Below are 18,333 nucleotides of genomic sequence, written 5' to 3'. Positions count from 1 at the left end.
CGGCGCTCAACACTGGCCTTGGGTTTTGGCCTTTTTTTCAAGTGCACACGCTATCTCGCTGAAGGGGAGCTGACATTCTAAAATCCCCAAGAACCTGAGTCTTCAGGCAGGTTCGACACACTTTAACAGACACAGTATCATGGACTAGGCCCCCGAGGGGTCCCCCAGGAGGTTCCCGGGGACCCTTAGGCAAAGTAAGAAATTGTTTTCAAATGAAATCATAATTTCATTAGAATTTAATTTGGAGTTGAGGCCCACAGGGAACGTCCTCGTTCATTTAAAGGAGCAGTTTGGGAAGTTTTGAACGGATTAAGCTAATGAGATGTGATGTGTGAGGCAGTGAGTGTTGGAGGTGCTGCCTGCTGGATGTTGTTACCTGTGGACAAAGCTGTGTCCTCCTGGTTTTATGCTAAGCTAAGATGACTGGCTGCTTGTGGTAGCTTCATATTAACTGTGCAAACATAAGAGTGCTATCCATCTTCTGGTTAACCTCTCAGCAAAGAAACTAATAAGTTAAACTATTGCTTTAAGATTTCACCTTGTCTTCTTAACATGTGAGTGTATTACTTAATGACATCCAGAAGCGTCTGTCAAACTGTTCTGAAATCTGTCTGCAATGATATATGGGGGAAATGCTTGTTAAATCAGTGTTTTGGCTTCCCCATGCCTACACTTGACCTGCTCACCTAATCTCAGCTACCACGTACACACTTCCCCACCATGCTCAGCAGCTGTTGTTTGCCAGTGTATGTGTAGCCCACATGCCGGGGTGTGTATGTGTGTGTGTGTGTGTGTGTGTGTGTGTGTGTGTGTGTGTGTGTGTGTGTGTGTGTGTGTGTGTGTGTGTGTGTGTGTGTGTGTGTGTGTGTGTGTGTGTGTGTGTGTGTGTGTGTGTGTGTGTGTTGTGTTTGCCTCACCAGCATGCCATGGATGTTTGCAGAAGAATTGAATTTTGCACGATGCTGCGTGTTAGTGTGTGTCACGTGCGTGTGGTCATGCTACCGTTGTTTTTGTTGATGTTTCGGTGCTCCCTCGGCCAAGTGCTAACCGAGCACCTGTTGATATTTGAGCCACTCCTCTGTCGGCAGTCACTCTGCGACTCAATGCTCTAAATGTTCAGGTGGGTCAATAGATTCTAAAAATAACATTTAATGAGGCTGACACGCAGGATTATTTCCAGTTTTCATGTCATCTGTGAAAAAGTAAAAATGCCTTACAATTACTGCTAATTTGCTTTTTTTACAAGTAGACAAACATTTGATTTCAGAATCATGAAGTGACATTTAAGTATGTAAAGTGATATTTTCATATAGAGCAAGTTGTCTTCTAATCGCTACTGGATAGTAATGTGATCATTTAGCATGTGACGCTTTTAATGCCAACAGCTGGCATGCCTGATAATCTTCTTAACCTATCAGCTGACACCGGCAGAGCAATCTGTACAATCACATTTGTAAAGAATTGATTTGAATCTGGCGTGATGCTGTGTGTCAGAGTTGTGTTGTACTTCGGCCTGTTGAGCCACAGATGGCAGCCCTCTACCTCGAGTTTACATGTGCCCTGCAAACACAGATGTGTGTGAATGTGTAGCGTCAGGTTTTCTCTGCGTGTGAGAGGGGAACGGTAGACCGCAGTCCCATTGACGTCTGCAGAAGGCAACACATTTCGTTTCTCTTTCACTTGCTTTTCCTTTGCTCCTTTGTTGTTCTCTTGGCCATTTTGCCACCACGTGCATTAATACACTACGATAATAGCAGAATTCTTGTGGTGACAACATAGACAACAATGTTCTGATCGCTTGACGGGTTAACCAGCTCATCCATCTCCCCACAAAATGCGGTTTAATCCTTTCACGATAGTATTAAATATCCTCAGCGCCCCTCGCCAGTCTGTCTCAGTCCCAAGTTATGCTAATGAGGAGAGCTCATGCCTGGCTACCAATCTGACCCCCATCTTTATTATTCTACTTGTTGTTTCTCACACACCCTCCAGGTGGTTGGGTGACATGCCATGCCCCAGGACTGGAGGGTGCTTTACACAGCACACACTCTCCTCGCAGATGTACACACCGGTGTAACTTACTACAGAGCAGTCATGTCTCAGATCCCAGACAAAGGCGTCTTTGCTCTTGGTGTTTATGTTTTTCACCAAAGCTTTTCTTTGATTTGTATAGCTATCATGCAAATCAACTCGCTTGTTCTTTCCATGTATAAACTGACATTATTATTTGACAGGGAATGTTTGTGGCACACGTATAGTGCATTTGGAAGATTGGATTATGATTTAAATTGTCGTGCAGTCTGAAAAGTCAGTTTGCTCCACAAGCACCTTTGGGCTCCATCACCTAATCTGGCCTGCTTGGATTACATCACTGATTTTGGATAGGTTCAGATTATTTTAGGAGTCATTGTTTGTTAAGTGATCCTTCCTAACTGCACTCAATATATTCTAAAGTTTATCTAATATGAGGCTTCAGTCAGAGTTGGTCTGTGTTTAGACCAAAACCAGCCCTGCATTTTAAAATGAATTCAAAGGGTTGTGTTGGTGATGCATCAGATGTCAAAACACTGTACCTCAGTTTCTGACATTAGGAAACCAAGTTTTGTAACTCTGGAAAGTGATCACAGCAGCAAACGTTTTGTCTATGATGATGGTGAGGTGAAATGGCATTGTTACAGAGTAATCTACCAGGAGTGTGTGCTGACATGTGTTTAATGGTCCAACTCAGCACCTTTCTGGATGATGCCTGGTAAAACTTTCGGAGCCCTCTGCATCAGCAGAGTGGCCTGACTGTTCATGTAGTGCGAAATAATGTCATCCAAATGCAGTCTTAGACAATTAAGAGGCTATCTTCCAAACGTAGTCTTTTTAGGGTGGAGTTCCATTTTTGGGTTCCGTTCGTGTGCAGCTCAGCGAGGAAACGCTGTGTGGAAAAAAAAAAAGAAAGAAAAAGGGAATCTATCACTGAAAAGACGGTAAATTTGCAAAATACCTGTCTGATTTGTCTGAGTGTTGTATAAGCTTTTGCCAAACTACAAAATGCTGTCTGAACGCCCAGCAGCTCAGACTGCTGAAGCCTCATGTTGACCTTAGATTAATGTAAGAATGAATGTTTTACAGGGTGAGGACTCTGGTTTTTGTCTACCGTGACTTACATTGTGGTCACGTTAGGACGAGATTGCTCCCCGGCCTGTATAAACAGGACGAATGATTACAGCCCAGTAGCTCTTTGAATGTACAAATAAGCATGTCAGTATTGCATTATGACAGACTTGAATAAATCTGACCCGCTCCTTAGATTTCATGGCAGTCGCAGTCCAATACCTGGATACGTGCATGTTTTGGCAGCACTGCTGTAGATATCCAAGTGTCTCTCTCTTTCTCTCTTGCTCTGACTCACCTTCATTAGCCTACTTGCTTCCAGCTGTAGAATATGAATATCATACATTCATAGCTAGTCACCAACTAGCACCACCTTCATTTTTAGAGGAAAAAAAAATGTAAGATGAATGTCAAGCTCTGGGGGGCTTAGGGCATCTCTTCACTACGTAGGTGGTATTATCTTCTTGAAGTGCTCTCTCTCTCTCTCCATCTCTCTATCTGCCTCGCTCTCCCTCTCTGCTCCTTCTCTTTAATCCTCTGCAGAGTAGGTGTGCCAGAGAGAGACAGGGAGAGAAGACTGATATTTGCTTAACCAAATCCTCGGAGGAGGCAACCCTCTTTGATCCACTTCCAAATTCACAGCGTCCTCTTTCATTCGGTCATCCGTCACTTGCGCTGTCTCTCTCGCACTCTCTGCATTTGTGTGATTCGTGTGTGTTAGCGGCCGTGTGTTTTGGACGAGAGCGGGCTGAAAGAGAGAGGAAAGCCCGCAGACAATGGCCTACATTTTGCTCTGCCCCTCTCTCCTTCCGTCTGCCTCGTCCTTGCTTTCCGTTTCTTCTTCAACTTGTCACTTTTGTTGTGTGGTGTTGAGGTCAGACTGGCACAGACAGGCGTTGTTGTAAGCAGAAGTGCTGGTGTGTGTGAGTGTGAGAGAGAGATGTACTGTTAGAGCTGAGTGTCTGGGCTTGAAAGCCAGGGTTAGTCAGGTCCTGCCCCTTTGTTTTAGCTACACAGCGCTGTACACACTATATAAACAGAAGCACGCTCGTGCACACGTACCACCTGTGAGCTCTGCTGTGTTGACTCACTTGCATCTTGACCTCTGTGCAGGCCGTTAAAGTCTCAAATTACTAAAGGCATTACTTTTTAACATTACGCTGGAGGGATACATACGCTTCCCTGTTGTCTTTAGCAATGTCAGAATACAGACCTGTCTCGCCATCAGAACAATTTGATACAGGCTTATAAGGCGTCTTTGCCAGAGGGCGCACAGATTAGCTTCTACTTTTACTCCCTTGTATCTGTCTCTGGCCTCATCTTTCCTATTAAGAGTCACTGTCATGTTGAAGCAGAATATGAGTGAGAGCATAGACTCCATTGTAGACTTTGAGAAAAAAAGACAAGGTCTTTTATGATCATATTTTCTCTCTCTACTTTTCCTCTCCCTGCCTACTCTTTCTGTGTGAAAAAAAACATGAACTCGGCTATCTAATCTGCTCCCTTTACCCCACAGCAGTCACTTTTCCACCTTTACACGCTACTGGAGTTATTTATTGCAAGCGTTACTTCTTTTCAAATTGCATATTAAAGTAGTGTGATCCCAAACGACTCATCTCTTTCTTTCTCTCTCCTCTTCCTTGCAGTGAGCACCTATCCTGCGCCTTCACCTTCTTCTTGCATGGTGAGAGCAACGTATGCACCAGTGTGGAGATCAACCAGCACCAGCCTGTGTACCATCTGACGGAGGAGCACCTCACTCTGGCTCAGCAGGCATCCAGCCCCTTCCAAGGTGAGTCTCCAGTCCACGACACATGGCTGAGCCGCTCAGAAAGTTCAGAAGCACAGTTTGAATTGAATCAGCTGACAGAAGCCGGTAGAAGACTGCTGACATTTGCATGATTGTACACATGGCCGTGCGCTCACACTGCCAGGCCAGAAGGACCAGTAGCCTGTTGTGATTACTGTGTTTTCGGCTTTGCAACTTTTTTCGAAATGTAGGGTCAGCTGGGGAGACGTGAAGTTGAGAATTGGGATCAATTTTCCTGTTGGCACTGCAAACTTTAAAAAGCAAGCTCATCATTCGATGACTTTGCTGAGCTGAATTTTTGTTTTTTAAGAATAAGACTAATGCTGTATTGTGGACACTCACACGGTTGCAAAGCTTGTAAAAGTTTTCCTTGAATGAGGTGAAATTGTGGATGTCAGATTTGGTTCATTTTGCTTTTGATAGCTCAGTTGACATTAACAATAACTAACCAGTTAACTTTGTGTTGAGGAACACACTGGACTGCATCTCCAAGTCAGCTGTGTCCTGGAAGATTTCAATGTCTCAGACAAATGGGAAACATGATTGTCAGATTTCTGAGCTTCTGGACCCTATTTCCCCATGTTGTTGTGTCTACGTGACTAATGGGGCAGTAGTTTTTAAAACTGGACCAGTTAATGTAATCCTTCAGTACGTTTGCTCATCCACTGAAAGTGTTTGTTTTTGCCACTGACCGGCTCAGCTTGTTATTCTGTGTCTGACCACACCATGGACAGAAGAGGAGTGAGAGGGAGGGCGGACATCAGAGAAGCAGCCTGAGAAAAAATGTTACAGAGAGATATTTATATACAGTATATTATAGATATTTTCACATCTGTCTCAGGAATTATTTTCAATGAATATTATGACTGCAGAGACTTAAATATGTCGGGACGTCAACGGATTTTAGAGGTTGAAAATATGGTAATTCCCTGATAACACAAACCGTGACCCCAGTCAGCATTGATGACGCCACAGGTGATTGTGATGAAGCTTTCGTTTGTGAGAGCTGTCCAGCTGTCGGTGATCAGAGCTAGCTTGTCTGCACTACCAAGCCTAACTTTTAGTTCATTCTTCTTCTCTTCTTCTTCTGGTTTTCAATGCCTTTAGTCACAGTAGCTCCCAATGCATAACGTATTCAAGCTTGAGGTTCCGACCTAGCCCTTTGGATCCCCCGCCCTGCACCACACTGATTGGCAGCATATGGGTCTCAATCATACGGCACGCCAGCTGGGTGATGGCGTGTGTGTGCGTGTGTGCGTGTGTGCGTGTGTGCGTGTGTGCGTGTGTGTGTGTGGTGACCGGTCAAAAACATTCTCAGTGGTTAACTGATTATCGGTTAATCATTGAAGTCCCTAGTTGAAATGCATTGTTGAATCATAAGTGGTTACATCTCTGCTGTCAAGTGTAAATGGGAAAAAAAAGTCAACCAACAATGACGCCATGCATCAAAGGGCCAACACACAGAGACAATGCCTCCTTTGCTTTTATTTATGAAAGAAAAGACACAACATGCCCAATGCTGATCAGATACTGAAGGATCACTGTGGATGTGCTTTAGATACTTCTATTTTCAGGAAGCCGATTTACCCACAAAAGAAATGGGTTTGTAGACACGCTTCTGCCTGCAAATCTACTAAAACATGTTAATCTTGAGGAGTCAAGTACCTCATTTAACTCAAACTAACTTTAGACTGTTGAGTAAAACACCCAGCATGTTGCCACAAGGACTTAAGGGGTGGAGTATGCTGGAGAAAATAAGGTAAATAGGCTTTCAGCAGCATTTAGAAAATATATTCTTGTCGATGTTAAATGCTCAGTGTACGTGTAGGCGTGTGTTTTTTCCCAATGAAATTTATTAGTAAGCTATGTGTGTGCTGTGTTGGGGGCTTTTGCCAAGATAATGCACATACAATCTTCTGTCAGGCTTTCATTACAGATTGGCTTGCAGCCAGTTAAAAAAGAAAAGCCTCTGCAGTCTCTTTAAATTATAGTGTAGTGTAGTTATAGAAATGTGTGGCTCTAATGATATCCCATCTAAATTCATTACCCCACCCTAAGCCAAATACTATGTAATCCCAAAACCACTGTTTGCTTGCATTTCCACTCACACATACGAACGACTATGATATACGTTTTGTCTTATTTTGTGGAGGGAAGGAAATCGCTTTCTGAAGAACACTGTTGGAATAAGACCATTTCACACAAGTATCACACACGTACCCTGTTGGTATTTGGATCAGAAGCGAGGTATGCATATCTGTGTCTATGTTACTCCCTCATCCGGCCTTCTCTACCAGACCCATGGACCCTGGCTTAAGAACAACATGCCACCTGAACTAGAGTCACGATGATGCACTCATTTTAAGGCACACATTTCAAACTGGCAAAGGAGCACTTTTGATGAGAAGGAAATCTTAAAATCTCCTCTCTCTTCCTTACTCTGTCTACAAAACATTAAGTGGAGCGAACCATGAGCCCCAAGGAGAAGTTTTCCTCTTTAGCCTTGTCATAAATAGTTAGATAGATGTGATTCATCCCTCCCCTCTCCATACGGCCCATCCAGAGTAATAACAGTGATCACTTCCTCCATTCGCCACAGTAATTCCTGCATAGCCAACCCCTTGAAGGTAGGTGATTATGGTCCCGTCTAGTTAAAGATGAGTGCCCTGGATAAGAATAAAAATGATTATTGGAACTTAGTAGATGTATTTCTTCAGGGATTTTGATGGGCTTTGGTCGTCATTTAAGACGATTGTATTGCTCCCCAGCTACCAACTAGTAGATAGTTATTTATGACTCATTTCACTGGTCAATGAATGCCTACCTCTGCCCAATTATCAGTCTTTCTATTTTCCCAGTCATGTAGTCAGACGTGTCTCTGTAATGTGTGTTTGTATTTTACGATCAGCACAGGCTTTGTTCAGCCTTTGAGTACGGTATGTGTCAATGTGCAGGTGTGTGCCGCAGTACATCTCCTCCTGGCTAACCAAGCATAGCATCGAGGAAGGGCTGACTTCCATCCCCTTCACCCCCCCCACCCCCCTCCCCCAACCTCTGCCAAGCTTGGTTTACGGTGCGGCAGAGCGCTCCGGCAGGCAGACCTCTCCAGGATGTGACCTCATAAAAGGGCGCAGAGTGAATGTAATGAACTCTCAGCCCATTACACTGATCTGAGCACATTTGACATGTCTTCAGGGAGCCAGAGATAGACTCACAGTCAGAGGCAGAGAGAGGCAGAAGGGATGGAGGAGAGGGTGAGATGGGGTGGTGATGGGGAAAACGGTAAACCATTTCCATAATTGTGCTGATTTTGATCTCTCCTCCACAACTGGCCTCAGGTCTTAGGAGTGTGTGTGCAGCAAGAAATGTAGAAATGAAAGGGAAAAGGAGTGCGGCTGAATGTAATTAAGGTTAATATGATTGACCAGAGCTGGATGTTGTTGTGTCCCACAATATTAATAACTTTTGTTCCTCCTTCTGTGTGGGCCAGTTGTAGCAGAGGTGGTGTGTTCTGCAGGCTGAGGTGAGCATTATTCTAAAGAGTGCCCAGGATACATTGCATCTAGGCAACATGTTTCACACTTTGGTTTTGAAAAATGTTTCAGTATGTAAGCGGTCTGAATGCCGCCTGGGTTCATATGACGGGGTGAAGTGAATCTTTCTAAGTACTTAACTTTGTCTGGTGTGATGCTCAACAGTGATCTTACTCCATTCCTCTTATTAAATGTAGATAATATTGAGTGGCTATTGCAGATTAATTGCCGACCATAAATGGTTTCAAAAATGGGTTCGATGTCATGACAGCTTTAAGGATTCTAACTGAAAGTGTAGGACGATTTGGAAGATGCATCTCATCATTCTTCTCCTGCTCTTTTCTATCCATTGCTTCCTGCCGTTTTCCCATCATGGAAGCTGCTCTCTGGTCCAGCCGCAGGATCAATAGCGGGGGACAGAGGCCATACAGTCTAGTAATGACACTCTAGAAAAGCAGTGCAGAGAGGGACATTAACTAATCCTCATTCACCCACCCACCCAGCCAGCCAGTCTGTTTATAGAGCCATTTATTCCCCATCTCCATATTCAAATGTATGTTGCACACAGAGAGAGCAATTGTATGCATAACAAGCTGACAAGTAGTGTGTGTATATATCTATATGTTTGTGAAGTTGATATGCATATGGTTTCTGTGCTCATATGTATGCATTATGCATGTTGGTTTATAGTACTATCTTCAGTCGCTGATGGATGTTGGTCTGTTCTATAAGCAGGCTGATGGGCTCTGTTTGACTCCCATATGTCTGTGCAGTGGAGTGTGTTTGCTGAGGAGTGGCCCGTTTTTATAAGCCTCTGTTTATGGGCTCTGAGAGGCCACTGCTTGCCAATAATTGGCGCCTGGATTGCTCTGTAAGTATTTGGCGAGTCAGCCAGGACCGACCGGGTCCAGCAGTGCTCTGGAAAGGTCAGAGCACTTCTGATTCGGCCCGAGATGGCAAAATGACAAGGAAAAGGAAGAATGTGGGAGAAGAAAGACAGGAAGGATTATGAAGATAAGAAGCGTTCGATTGTTGGAAGAGTGAAAATAGAAAGATAAAATACATAAAACAGGACATCAGTGAGGTGAAGAATGAACAGAAGGCCAGGGCAGAGAGAAAGGGCATAAGGACAGACTAATGATAGAAAGGAATGAAGACAAGTTAGGGGGAAGGATATGGGAGGAGGTGAAGAGCAGAAGGGTATAAACAGAAGGAAATAGAGGAGAAAGAATGCAGATTATTCAAAGGAAAAAATGTGATGAAAAAAGGTGAGAAGGATACAGAGGTGAAGGATAGAAGATGAGAGGAGTGGTGCTGTGAGAGTGATGCTGGACATGTCTTCATGCTGACAATGATTGTCTTGTCCTCCTCACCTCTCTTTTCCTCCACACCCTTTCCTTCTGGCTAGTCATCCTGAGTCCTTTCGGCCTGAATGGGACACTTACTGGCCAGTCGTTCAAGATGTCAGACCCACCCACCCAGAAGCTGATTGAGGAATGGAACCAGTTTTATCCTATCAGCCCCAGCGCCAAGGAGGGTGTGTCGGAGGACAAAGGGGAAGACATGGACTGGGAGGATGACTCTCTGGCCTCTGTGGAGGTCCTCGTAGGTCGGTTCTAGGAAAATATGTACATCATTAACCTATGTGAGATTACCTGCTTTGGTTCCTGAACATCCTGCCTCTGTGTGGACAGGTGGTGTGCGCATGGTGTACCCAGCCTGCCTAGTGCTGGTACCCCAGTCAGACATCCCCGTTGTGGCCCCTGTGGGGTCCTCCCACTGCACTACCGTCTACTCGGGTGGCCACCAAGTGCCTGCTTCCCAGCGAGAACCCGCTATGTCTTTGGTGACCCTCACCCCTCCCACGTCGCCTGAGGAGGCACAGACAGGTAGTGGTATAAGCACAGTGGAAAGTTACAAGAGAGGACAGTAAAGACTTCAGTTAAAAATGCTCACAAATTGATCTTTATCATTAAATTGGTTAATATAATTGTTGTATGTCTGTTAACCCTGCCCCTGTCCCCTCCAGTGGATTCTCACTCGGCCCAGAAGTGGGTAAAGATGCCTTCATCGTCTGACGCATTCAGCGTGGACAGAACAAGTCACCACGGAGGCAAGATTCCACGCCGACTAGCCAGTCAGGTGGTTGAGCGCGTCTGGCAAGAGTGCAATATCAACCGAGCCCAGAACAAGTAAGTCTGTTGTTGTCTCTATTGTTCAAGTTTTCTGGGGAAGTTGGAAATCTCATTTTCACTTCCAGTACAACTTGTTCAAGTTGTTCTGCACAGGCCAAGATGTCACACTTAGTTAATTTTTTTTCCCAATAAACTTTGAATGACGTGTGAATCTGCACACTCTGGTTCTCTGACACTGGTGCCTTTTGATGATATTTTTCTGCACCCTCTCCTCATCTGTCATATTCACAATGCATTGACCGATTGCATCACAGCGTCTTATTTATTCATACATGAACCGCACAAAAATGCCAGAAAAACCGAGGTGGAAAGAATGATTGCTAGTAATTAAAGTAAGGGTTAGCTTGCAGTTTTGTCCCATGGTCTTTTGTATTATTCACAATCAGTGAGTCTGACACATTGGGAGCAACCCGGGATCTGTTGCCCCTTGACCAAGCACAGAATGTCGGCTGGAGTTAGCTGTTGGCTTGTCAGCCAAAATATTATTGCTCCAAGCAGGGCGATGAAATCAGCCTCAGCACAAAGCTTTTACCATTCGCCACCGTATAGCAAAGAAACACGAGAAAGGGCTGTGCAGTTGTTTGGATTCATGTCATGATTTTAGGGTTCGTCATCACGTTAAAAAACAGGATGGGTCTCTGAAAAAGAGCTGATGAAGTCGAGTTGTGTCTGAAATTTGTTTTCTCCACTCCCCAGGCGGAAGTTTTCAGCTGCAACCAACGGTACCTGTGAGGAGGAGCTGACGGAGAAGGCAGCAGCCTGGGATTTTGTGGAGCATTCACAGAGGTCATACTGCAGCTGTTCCAGGTCAGTCGCGTCCCATGTGGATGTACAGTATGTGCAGGTATTGCTCATATGTGTGCTCAAAGACATTTCAAAGAGGTTATACATAGCCCACAGAGCTTTGAACGCTGGTGCTGAGGACCATAGTCAGCAAAATATCTGCAACTTATATCTACGTCTAGACTTTGACAAGCATATTATTCATCATACTTTTCAATTTATCACTATTTTGTCAAAATGACAGCTGTGCTGGGGCTTACGTCTCTGCTGGGTTGTGCGTTTCTGTAAGTCAGACATTTTTATTCCCACACTAATGGGAATAATTTGAGGGAGAAAGAATAGTTTGACCTCTGATGGAGCATTTAAGGGATACCACAGTACTAAAAGGAGTGTGTACCGGCTGCATGCCCCTAATGTTGACAAATGAGCTCAAAACACGTTGAATGTCACTGTTGTTTTATCTACTAGGACAGATGGGCACTGTTACAGTTGATGCTTATTCAGAGGCCGGGAAAGGCTACAGTGAAAATGACCCCCCTCCCCCCAGTATTTTGTCCCCCCGAAAAGCTTGATTTCAGTAGTATGTTTATTTTCTGCATCACATTTAAATGCCATTAATGAATTAAACAGCAAATCAGCTGTCCCCTACATCCTTCGGGCTTATCTGTCCAGACCAACCACAGTCGCAACCGACTGCTTTGCTCACAAGGATCCAGGATACGAGCTGGATGCTTGACTGGCCTCCAACTGGCGATCCTGAACTGACCTAATAGACTGAAAGAAAATTCTTAATCAAGGTTAATGAGCAAGGACTATCTAAACTGACGCATTGATTGGCGGATACCTTGAAAGTTTGGGCAGACTTCCATTGGGGAATCCTTCGCGCTAGGCATTTTTTCCACCTAGGGAGAGGAGAGACGACTTGGACCTCAGACGAGAGCAGAGTGGATTTGGCCAGTCAGCTGGAGCATGTTAATTTGTTGGAAGCCACCCAGCACTTTGGCGACACAGAAATGGGAAGCTCTGTGCATTGCCAGTTTTAATGGCCATTAGCTCTGTTTTCTGGATGGAAGCCTTCCATGTGTCTGCTTATTTTGACATTGAATTGTCAGGACATGCAAGTACCCTGGCCATTAAAGAGGTTCCACTTCCTCATCAACACCCTAATGCAAAACCACAGCAGTAGGCTGAGTGGTGACCCAGCAAAGGAGAGGCTGAAGAAACACTGAGACAGGCAGTGGTAGTTGCAAGAGGCAGGCCAGGTGGTCTCGGAACAGGTAACCCACAGGGCAACCTGATGATCATGGTGAAGGTTTGGTAGGGTGCATTTCAGTGTAATGCATCATCTGATTAGCCTCATATAAACTAGCCACATAGGGAGTAGAGCTAAGAGTGAGATAAAGTGTCTGTTTGATTTATTGTTTTTCGGCTTGGATGTGCTTCGTGTCACAGGTGCCTCATAGTCTCAACATAGTTCCCTGTTTGTCTTCTCCCTTGCAGATACAAATCAGTGAAGCAGCGAACCGGCAGCACCCCAGGCCAAGCTCAGTCAGCAGGCCAGCCCTCCCAGCCTCCTACCAAGCACAAAGCCGGGGGAGAGAAGCCAGAGAAAGGTGACAAGCAGCAGAAAAGACCCCAGACACCCTTCCATCATCGCAGTCTGACCAGTGACGATGCTTCAATAGAGACAGAGGCAACAGCTAGCCAAAGGTTGGCCATGAGGGGTCAGGATGGAGGAAGATTCACAAGTATACGCTCTGCGGATGTGTCCACCATCCAAAAAGCCCCCCAGCTCCACAGCGGGGTGGTCAGCGCTGGGCCGTCGGAACAGGCCAACTCTCCCCAACCCCCACCACTTAGCCCCCACCCCTGCGAGCGTAGCGAGGAGTCAGGGGAGGTCATGAAGAACCCTTCAACCCCCAACAGCCAACACTTCTACCAGCCACCCCCTGAGCCCTGCCTGGTTGGGGTGAAGGGTGGCGGCGAGGAGCCCGGCGGGCCAGAGGGTCTGAATCAGCACTTCCACTCCCATCACCCCCACTCCCACCCTGGAGGGTCGTCCTACTCCGAGCCCCCTGAGCCCACAGTATATGTGGGCGCAGCGGTCAACTTGGAGGAGGACAGCTCCCATGCGCCATGGAGGTTATTCAACCTACCCCGCAGGAAAGAAGCCGAGCTGCTCACGCCACTGCTGCCAGGGGACAAGCTGAGGGACGAGGCCTCAGCATCACAGGACAACCTGGTGTCAGTCACAGAGTGAGTGACACCTGCCATTTAGCATCACTATTGGATGCCCTCAATCTCTCTCTCACACACACACACACACACACACACACACACACACACACACACACACACACAGAGCGAGATAAAGGCTTCAGCCATTCGCAGGCTGACTAAACGGTTAGGCATCCGAGCCCTCCTACCTTTTTCCCTGTTACAGTGGGGCCTCGGGCCGCTTTGGACCACTTTCAACAGTCCAGAAAAAATTGTTTTGAAAGAGTAATGATGCAAAACCCACCTTCTCCCCCTTTCTCATTCTCTCATTCAGATCCCCCCCGACCCCCCCCATCCATCAGTTTCAGAATGTTGGGTATAGTGCTTAGCTGCACACAGCATGTTAATCTCTTGCTATGTGCCCTTTTGACATCATACATCACCAATGTGCAGGGCCAGCACCACTCATCGATTTCTACACCCCAAACACACACACACACACACACACACACACACACACACACACACACACACACACACACACACACACACTGGAGTTAAGAGAGTGGAAGAATAATAGTAAGGTTAAATAAAGATAAAAACCTCTCCCATTGTGATACAGTTGAAGCTGACAGAAATACTGCCGGCTGGCTATCAGTTTGGCAGGCACTGGAGAGAGACTTGCACCAAGAAGAAGCTGCTAGCAAGGAAGGGGATCACAGATGGATAGAGAGAGGGGGTTTGTCCGGTGTGAAGGCAGGCAGAGTCACCAACAGGCCACAGGGTGGCCATAGTGGGAATTATCGGTGGGGTTATGCAATCCCAAGGGGCCAGCCGCTTGGATGGGCTATTCTAGTGAGCTGTAATCCTCCCAGCCACAGCTCTGAATGGCGGCTAATCTCTGGCCCAGGCCACTGCGCACCATCACCTCACATCAGAGCTGGACAGGCATGACGAGAGGACAGAAGTACAGAGAAATATAGGAGGCAGTAAAGGTTAGGGATAACACATAAGTTGGGTCAGTCCCTCCTCTGGCCCACTAGCCAGTAGTTTTCCTCTTTTCCCTCCCTCCCCTGTTCTGTGACATATAAGGAACAAGTAGGCCACAGTCGTAGCCACAGCTTTTGATGAGCCATGTCACAGTAACAAGTGATAAATGTGTCTGTAAGTGCATGAGCAGTCAGTGCAGCAGTCAGCGCGTTTCCATAAATCTGCTCCAAATGTAATTGTCTGACAACAAACATGATGCATCCAGTTGTGCTGCATGACAGCTGTCAGGACAGTTTGCAATCGCTGCCATTTCTGATTCTGCAGATAAACATGATAACAAATGTGACATATGATATCAGACAGCATCAGGCCCAAACAGTGCGCTTGAGGGAATGTTCCTGTTGCCAAAATTTAAAACCGAATCCTTTGAAGTTGTGAGTTTTCTACTTCTCTACTCGCATACAACTCTTCTTTCTGTTATTTGTTAGCTCACTGATCTTTTATAAAGGTCAGTGATTGAAATATAACTCTTGGGATGTACATGTGGAACAACTCGGTGGCGTCTGTTGCCTGTGAATTGTCAATCGCTCTGACTGTCGTCTACTCTAGAGTCCTCACACCTCTGCTTTCCCATCTTCCCAGGGTGATGTCCACATCTAAATGGCCATTGAAGGTGTCTGAAGAGCGCGTTCAGATGTATCGAGCCAGGAGGAACCAGTACCTATCTGCTGCCATAACTGACGGAGATCACGAGCCGGAGGTGGACCCGTACGCCTTTGAGGAAGGAGATGTCAAATTCACATTCTGCAACAAGAAGGATAAGGCAGGCGGGGAGCGTGAGCCAGGCAAGAAACATAAGGTAAGGCAAAGCAGGAGGAGTGAGGAGTATTCCTTGTCTAAACCTTGCAGTATTTAATGGATGTTAGAAACAGTCCCTCTTGCTTATAGTCATCCTGGACAAAAGCATCAGACAGAGGCCAGGTAGACTGTAAGGCTGTGGTACAACTATTAGATTTTGTCCTGCATGTGCATTATCAACCAAATGGTATGCAGATGAATTGAAAACAGGTTTTTCAACTTGTCTCCATAACAACAAACTGCAGTACCTTTCTGTATTGGCAAACATAACCTTTGTACAACTCTCAGAGATCTGACTGCATCTCCCACAACACACGCTCCCCTTTGCTCTGCTGTGTGTGTCTTATTTGAGCATACTCAGATCTGTAACTGCAGTCAGGTCTTAATGCTGTTCTCTGAAAATGTTTCATTGCTTTCATTTGAACTACAATTTTTACAGTTGACGTTACAACTCAACTTACATTTGAACCTTGATCACAGTGATCAGTATGCCACAGCCATGGCCTCAGAAGGGCTTGTCGCTGGGACTGCAATTCAAGAACAATCATGATAAAAACTTCCTACTTAACACTACAAATATCTCACAAGATATTGAAGCATCATGGCTAGTATTATGGCAGGATATTTGTATAGCTCTGGAGCTAATGGTTCTTGTCACTAACGTCAACTTGACAGCCTGCCATTTCTTTGTTGTGAGGAGTTGACCTGAAAAACAGTCCACGCTGAAAACCACTCTGCCTAGAAATAAGCCACCCACCCACAGTGCCTTTTTCAAGTTGGCTGCTTTGATTCTCGTGTGCAGCCACACCCCGTTGGATTTAATGCAAAAATGGCAGTGCCAGTTCTGAAGCCCTCCTAAAAGGCAGCATGGAGAGCAAGAGCACTTCATCCACGCCTCCCTCTCTCGCTGCCCAAGGTAAAAAGGGAACAAGAGGGCTAACTTTAAGATCAGGGAGCAGGCGAGGTAGAAAATAGGCCATTAGCATCCTCAGCAATACTGTGCTAAAAATAATGGTGCAACGGCTTTCCACATATTGTACACTGGCTTTCGCTGCCCAAGTCTCACTGAACAGGAAGCTATTCCTGAATCCCCATTGTTAGTTGAATCAAGGGGAACACCAAATAGTTACCCTGTCCAATTTCCTTTAAGTTGGTATGTTTTTCCTATTTGATCTGCCCTCTACCTCCTGCCTCTTTGCACCATAGTCCTCTGCCACTGGGGTTGTTGGCTCCGGCTCCAGACAAGGGCCACCTGTTAGCTGTGGATTGCCCACAGCATTGAAAGGGAGATTCTGTGTGTGTGTGTGTGTGTGTGTGTGTGTGTGTGTGTGTGTGTGTGTGTGTGTGTGTGTGTGTGTGTGTGTGTGTGTGTGTGTGTGTGTGTGTGTGTGTGTGTGTGTGTGTGTGTGTGTGTGTGTGTGTGCGCGCGTGGGTGCGTGTGTGCGCGTGGGTGTGCGTGTGTTCATTCCTTCGCTGCATGTGTGCATCAGGCTTCACTGAGCCTGGAGTCTAACCACAGCAACAAACCTGGCTCACTGAACCATTAAGCTTAAAAAGCGCACTCAAATATTTTCCTTCTCTTCTGTCCCCCTGGTCTGTGCTGGAATGTAAGGGTGAAGGCAGCTCTCAGTGGAGTGGAGACTCCCTGAAGAGCAGTCTGTGCAATGGAGCCCTTCCACTGTCTGCTTGATGTGGTGTGTGTATATCCACCAAATGCGTGTGGGTGCCTCTCCCCAGTTTTTTTTAGATAGATAATAGTTTTTGGGCCTTTTTCCTTGAGCATCTTGTTCATTTATTACAGCTGCTGGATAATTCCCTCTCTGCTGATGTGGATTGTAAACCTGGAGCAGAGTGAACTTCCTCTTGATAGATGAATTCATTATATCAAGACAAAAATTTGGAAATCCAATCATTACTCCAGACCATTTCCCCCTTTTTGTTTGTGGGTTTGAAGCTTGACATGCTGTTGCAACATCATCCTTATTCATCATTTAGACTATTAACCCTCTAAACCAAGCAGTTTCTGAGTGTTTTTTGGCTCCTGTTACACTTTTTTACTCACTGTGTCCTCGTTTTTCACTGCAATATACACGCAAGTCCTGCACCTCTATGCAAACAGCAATCATAGCAAGAAGTGGGGAGAACCCAAAAATGTCTTATATGCAGTGTAACCATTACACTGAAGTGGTGCATCTGTGTCAGAGCTTCCTGAATTAAGAGAGATGGAGGAAAAAGGTGATGTGATGCTTTTCATGCATGCAGGTGCTGAAGAGTCTTTTGCGATATGTAAACACTCGTGTAAACAGCACGTACACACTTTCCCACCCAAGGCCAGCTTATTGATATGGGGTCAAGGCATCATTAGCACCTATAGATTGTGGCCTTGGTGCAGATGTTGTGCACTGCTGTGGATTGGTCCTTAAATGGAGACGGATTAAAGCCTGCGTTACTCAGAGAAAAGCCCTGGAGCGTAATGAAATCAATGGCCAGGACATAACTTTCCTGTTCCCCAGCTAGAACTGCTCAGCACACACTGTACACACAACCCGTCATGAGAGCGCACACACACATACAGAAGGCCAGCCCTCCCACATATTGATGTCTGGGTGGGAGCCTAAGAGGCCATTCCTTGGATCATGATTTCACTCTGATCCACACTGGAAATCTCATTTGCCACAGCAGAGAGAAGCAGTCCCTTTTCTCTCTCCCTCTGTTCCTGTCCAGTTTTCTCCTTATCATTTCTATTATTGTTGTTATTATTTGTGCCTCAATTGGAGAAAGGACCCCCCCCATGTAAATCAATCTGTCTGCTTCATGACAAGTTATTTTTTTTGTGTATTTCCGT

The 18,333-nt window shown here is 45.7% G+C and overlaps 1 protein-coding gene across 2 annotated transcripts in view; it reads left to right on the top strand.

Annotated features, from left to right (window-relative positions):
• The window catches only part of med13a (mediator complex subunit 13a), a 69,105-nt gene that overhangs the window by 32,858 nt on the left and 17,914 nt on the right, over nucleotides 1-18,333 (top strand). Inside the window, exons 4-10 of one of the 2 annotated variants that reach the window (XM_070982638.1) lie at nucleotides 4,749-4,894; nucleotides 9,854-10,054; nucleotides 10,140-10,334; nucleotides 10,475-10,637; nucleotides 11,337-11,447; nucleotides 12,924-13,679; nucleotides 15,273-15,489. In XM_070982638.1, the coding sequence (XP_070838739.1) occupies nucleotides 4,749-4,894; nucleotides 9,854-10,054; nucleotides 10,140-10,334; nucleotides 10,475-10,637; nucleotides 11,337-11,447; nucleotides 12,924-13,679; nucleotides 15,273-15,489 (1,789 nt within the window). Of the gene's footprint in view, nucleotides 1-4,748; nucleotides 4,895-9,853; nucleotides 10,055-10,139; nucleotides 10,338-10,474; nucleotides 10,638-11,336; nucleotides 11,448-12,923; nucleotides 13,680-15,272; nucleotides 15,490-18,333 lie in introns of both variants that reach the window. The other variant, XM_070982637.1, reaches the window with a different exon arrangement.

This window comes from Chaetodon trifascialis, chromosome 16, assembly GCF_039877785.1.
Source record: "Chaetodon trifascialis isolate fChaTrf1 chromosome 16, fChaTrf1.hap1, whole genome shotgun sequence".
NCBI classification, from domain to species: Eukaryota; Metazoa; Chordata; class Actinopteri; order Chaetodontiformes; family Chaetodontidae; genus Chaetodon; species Chaetodon trifascialis.
This window is presented reverse-complemented; position numbering and strand designations above follow the sequence as displayed.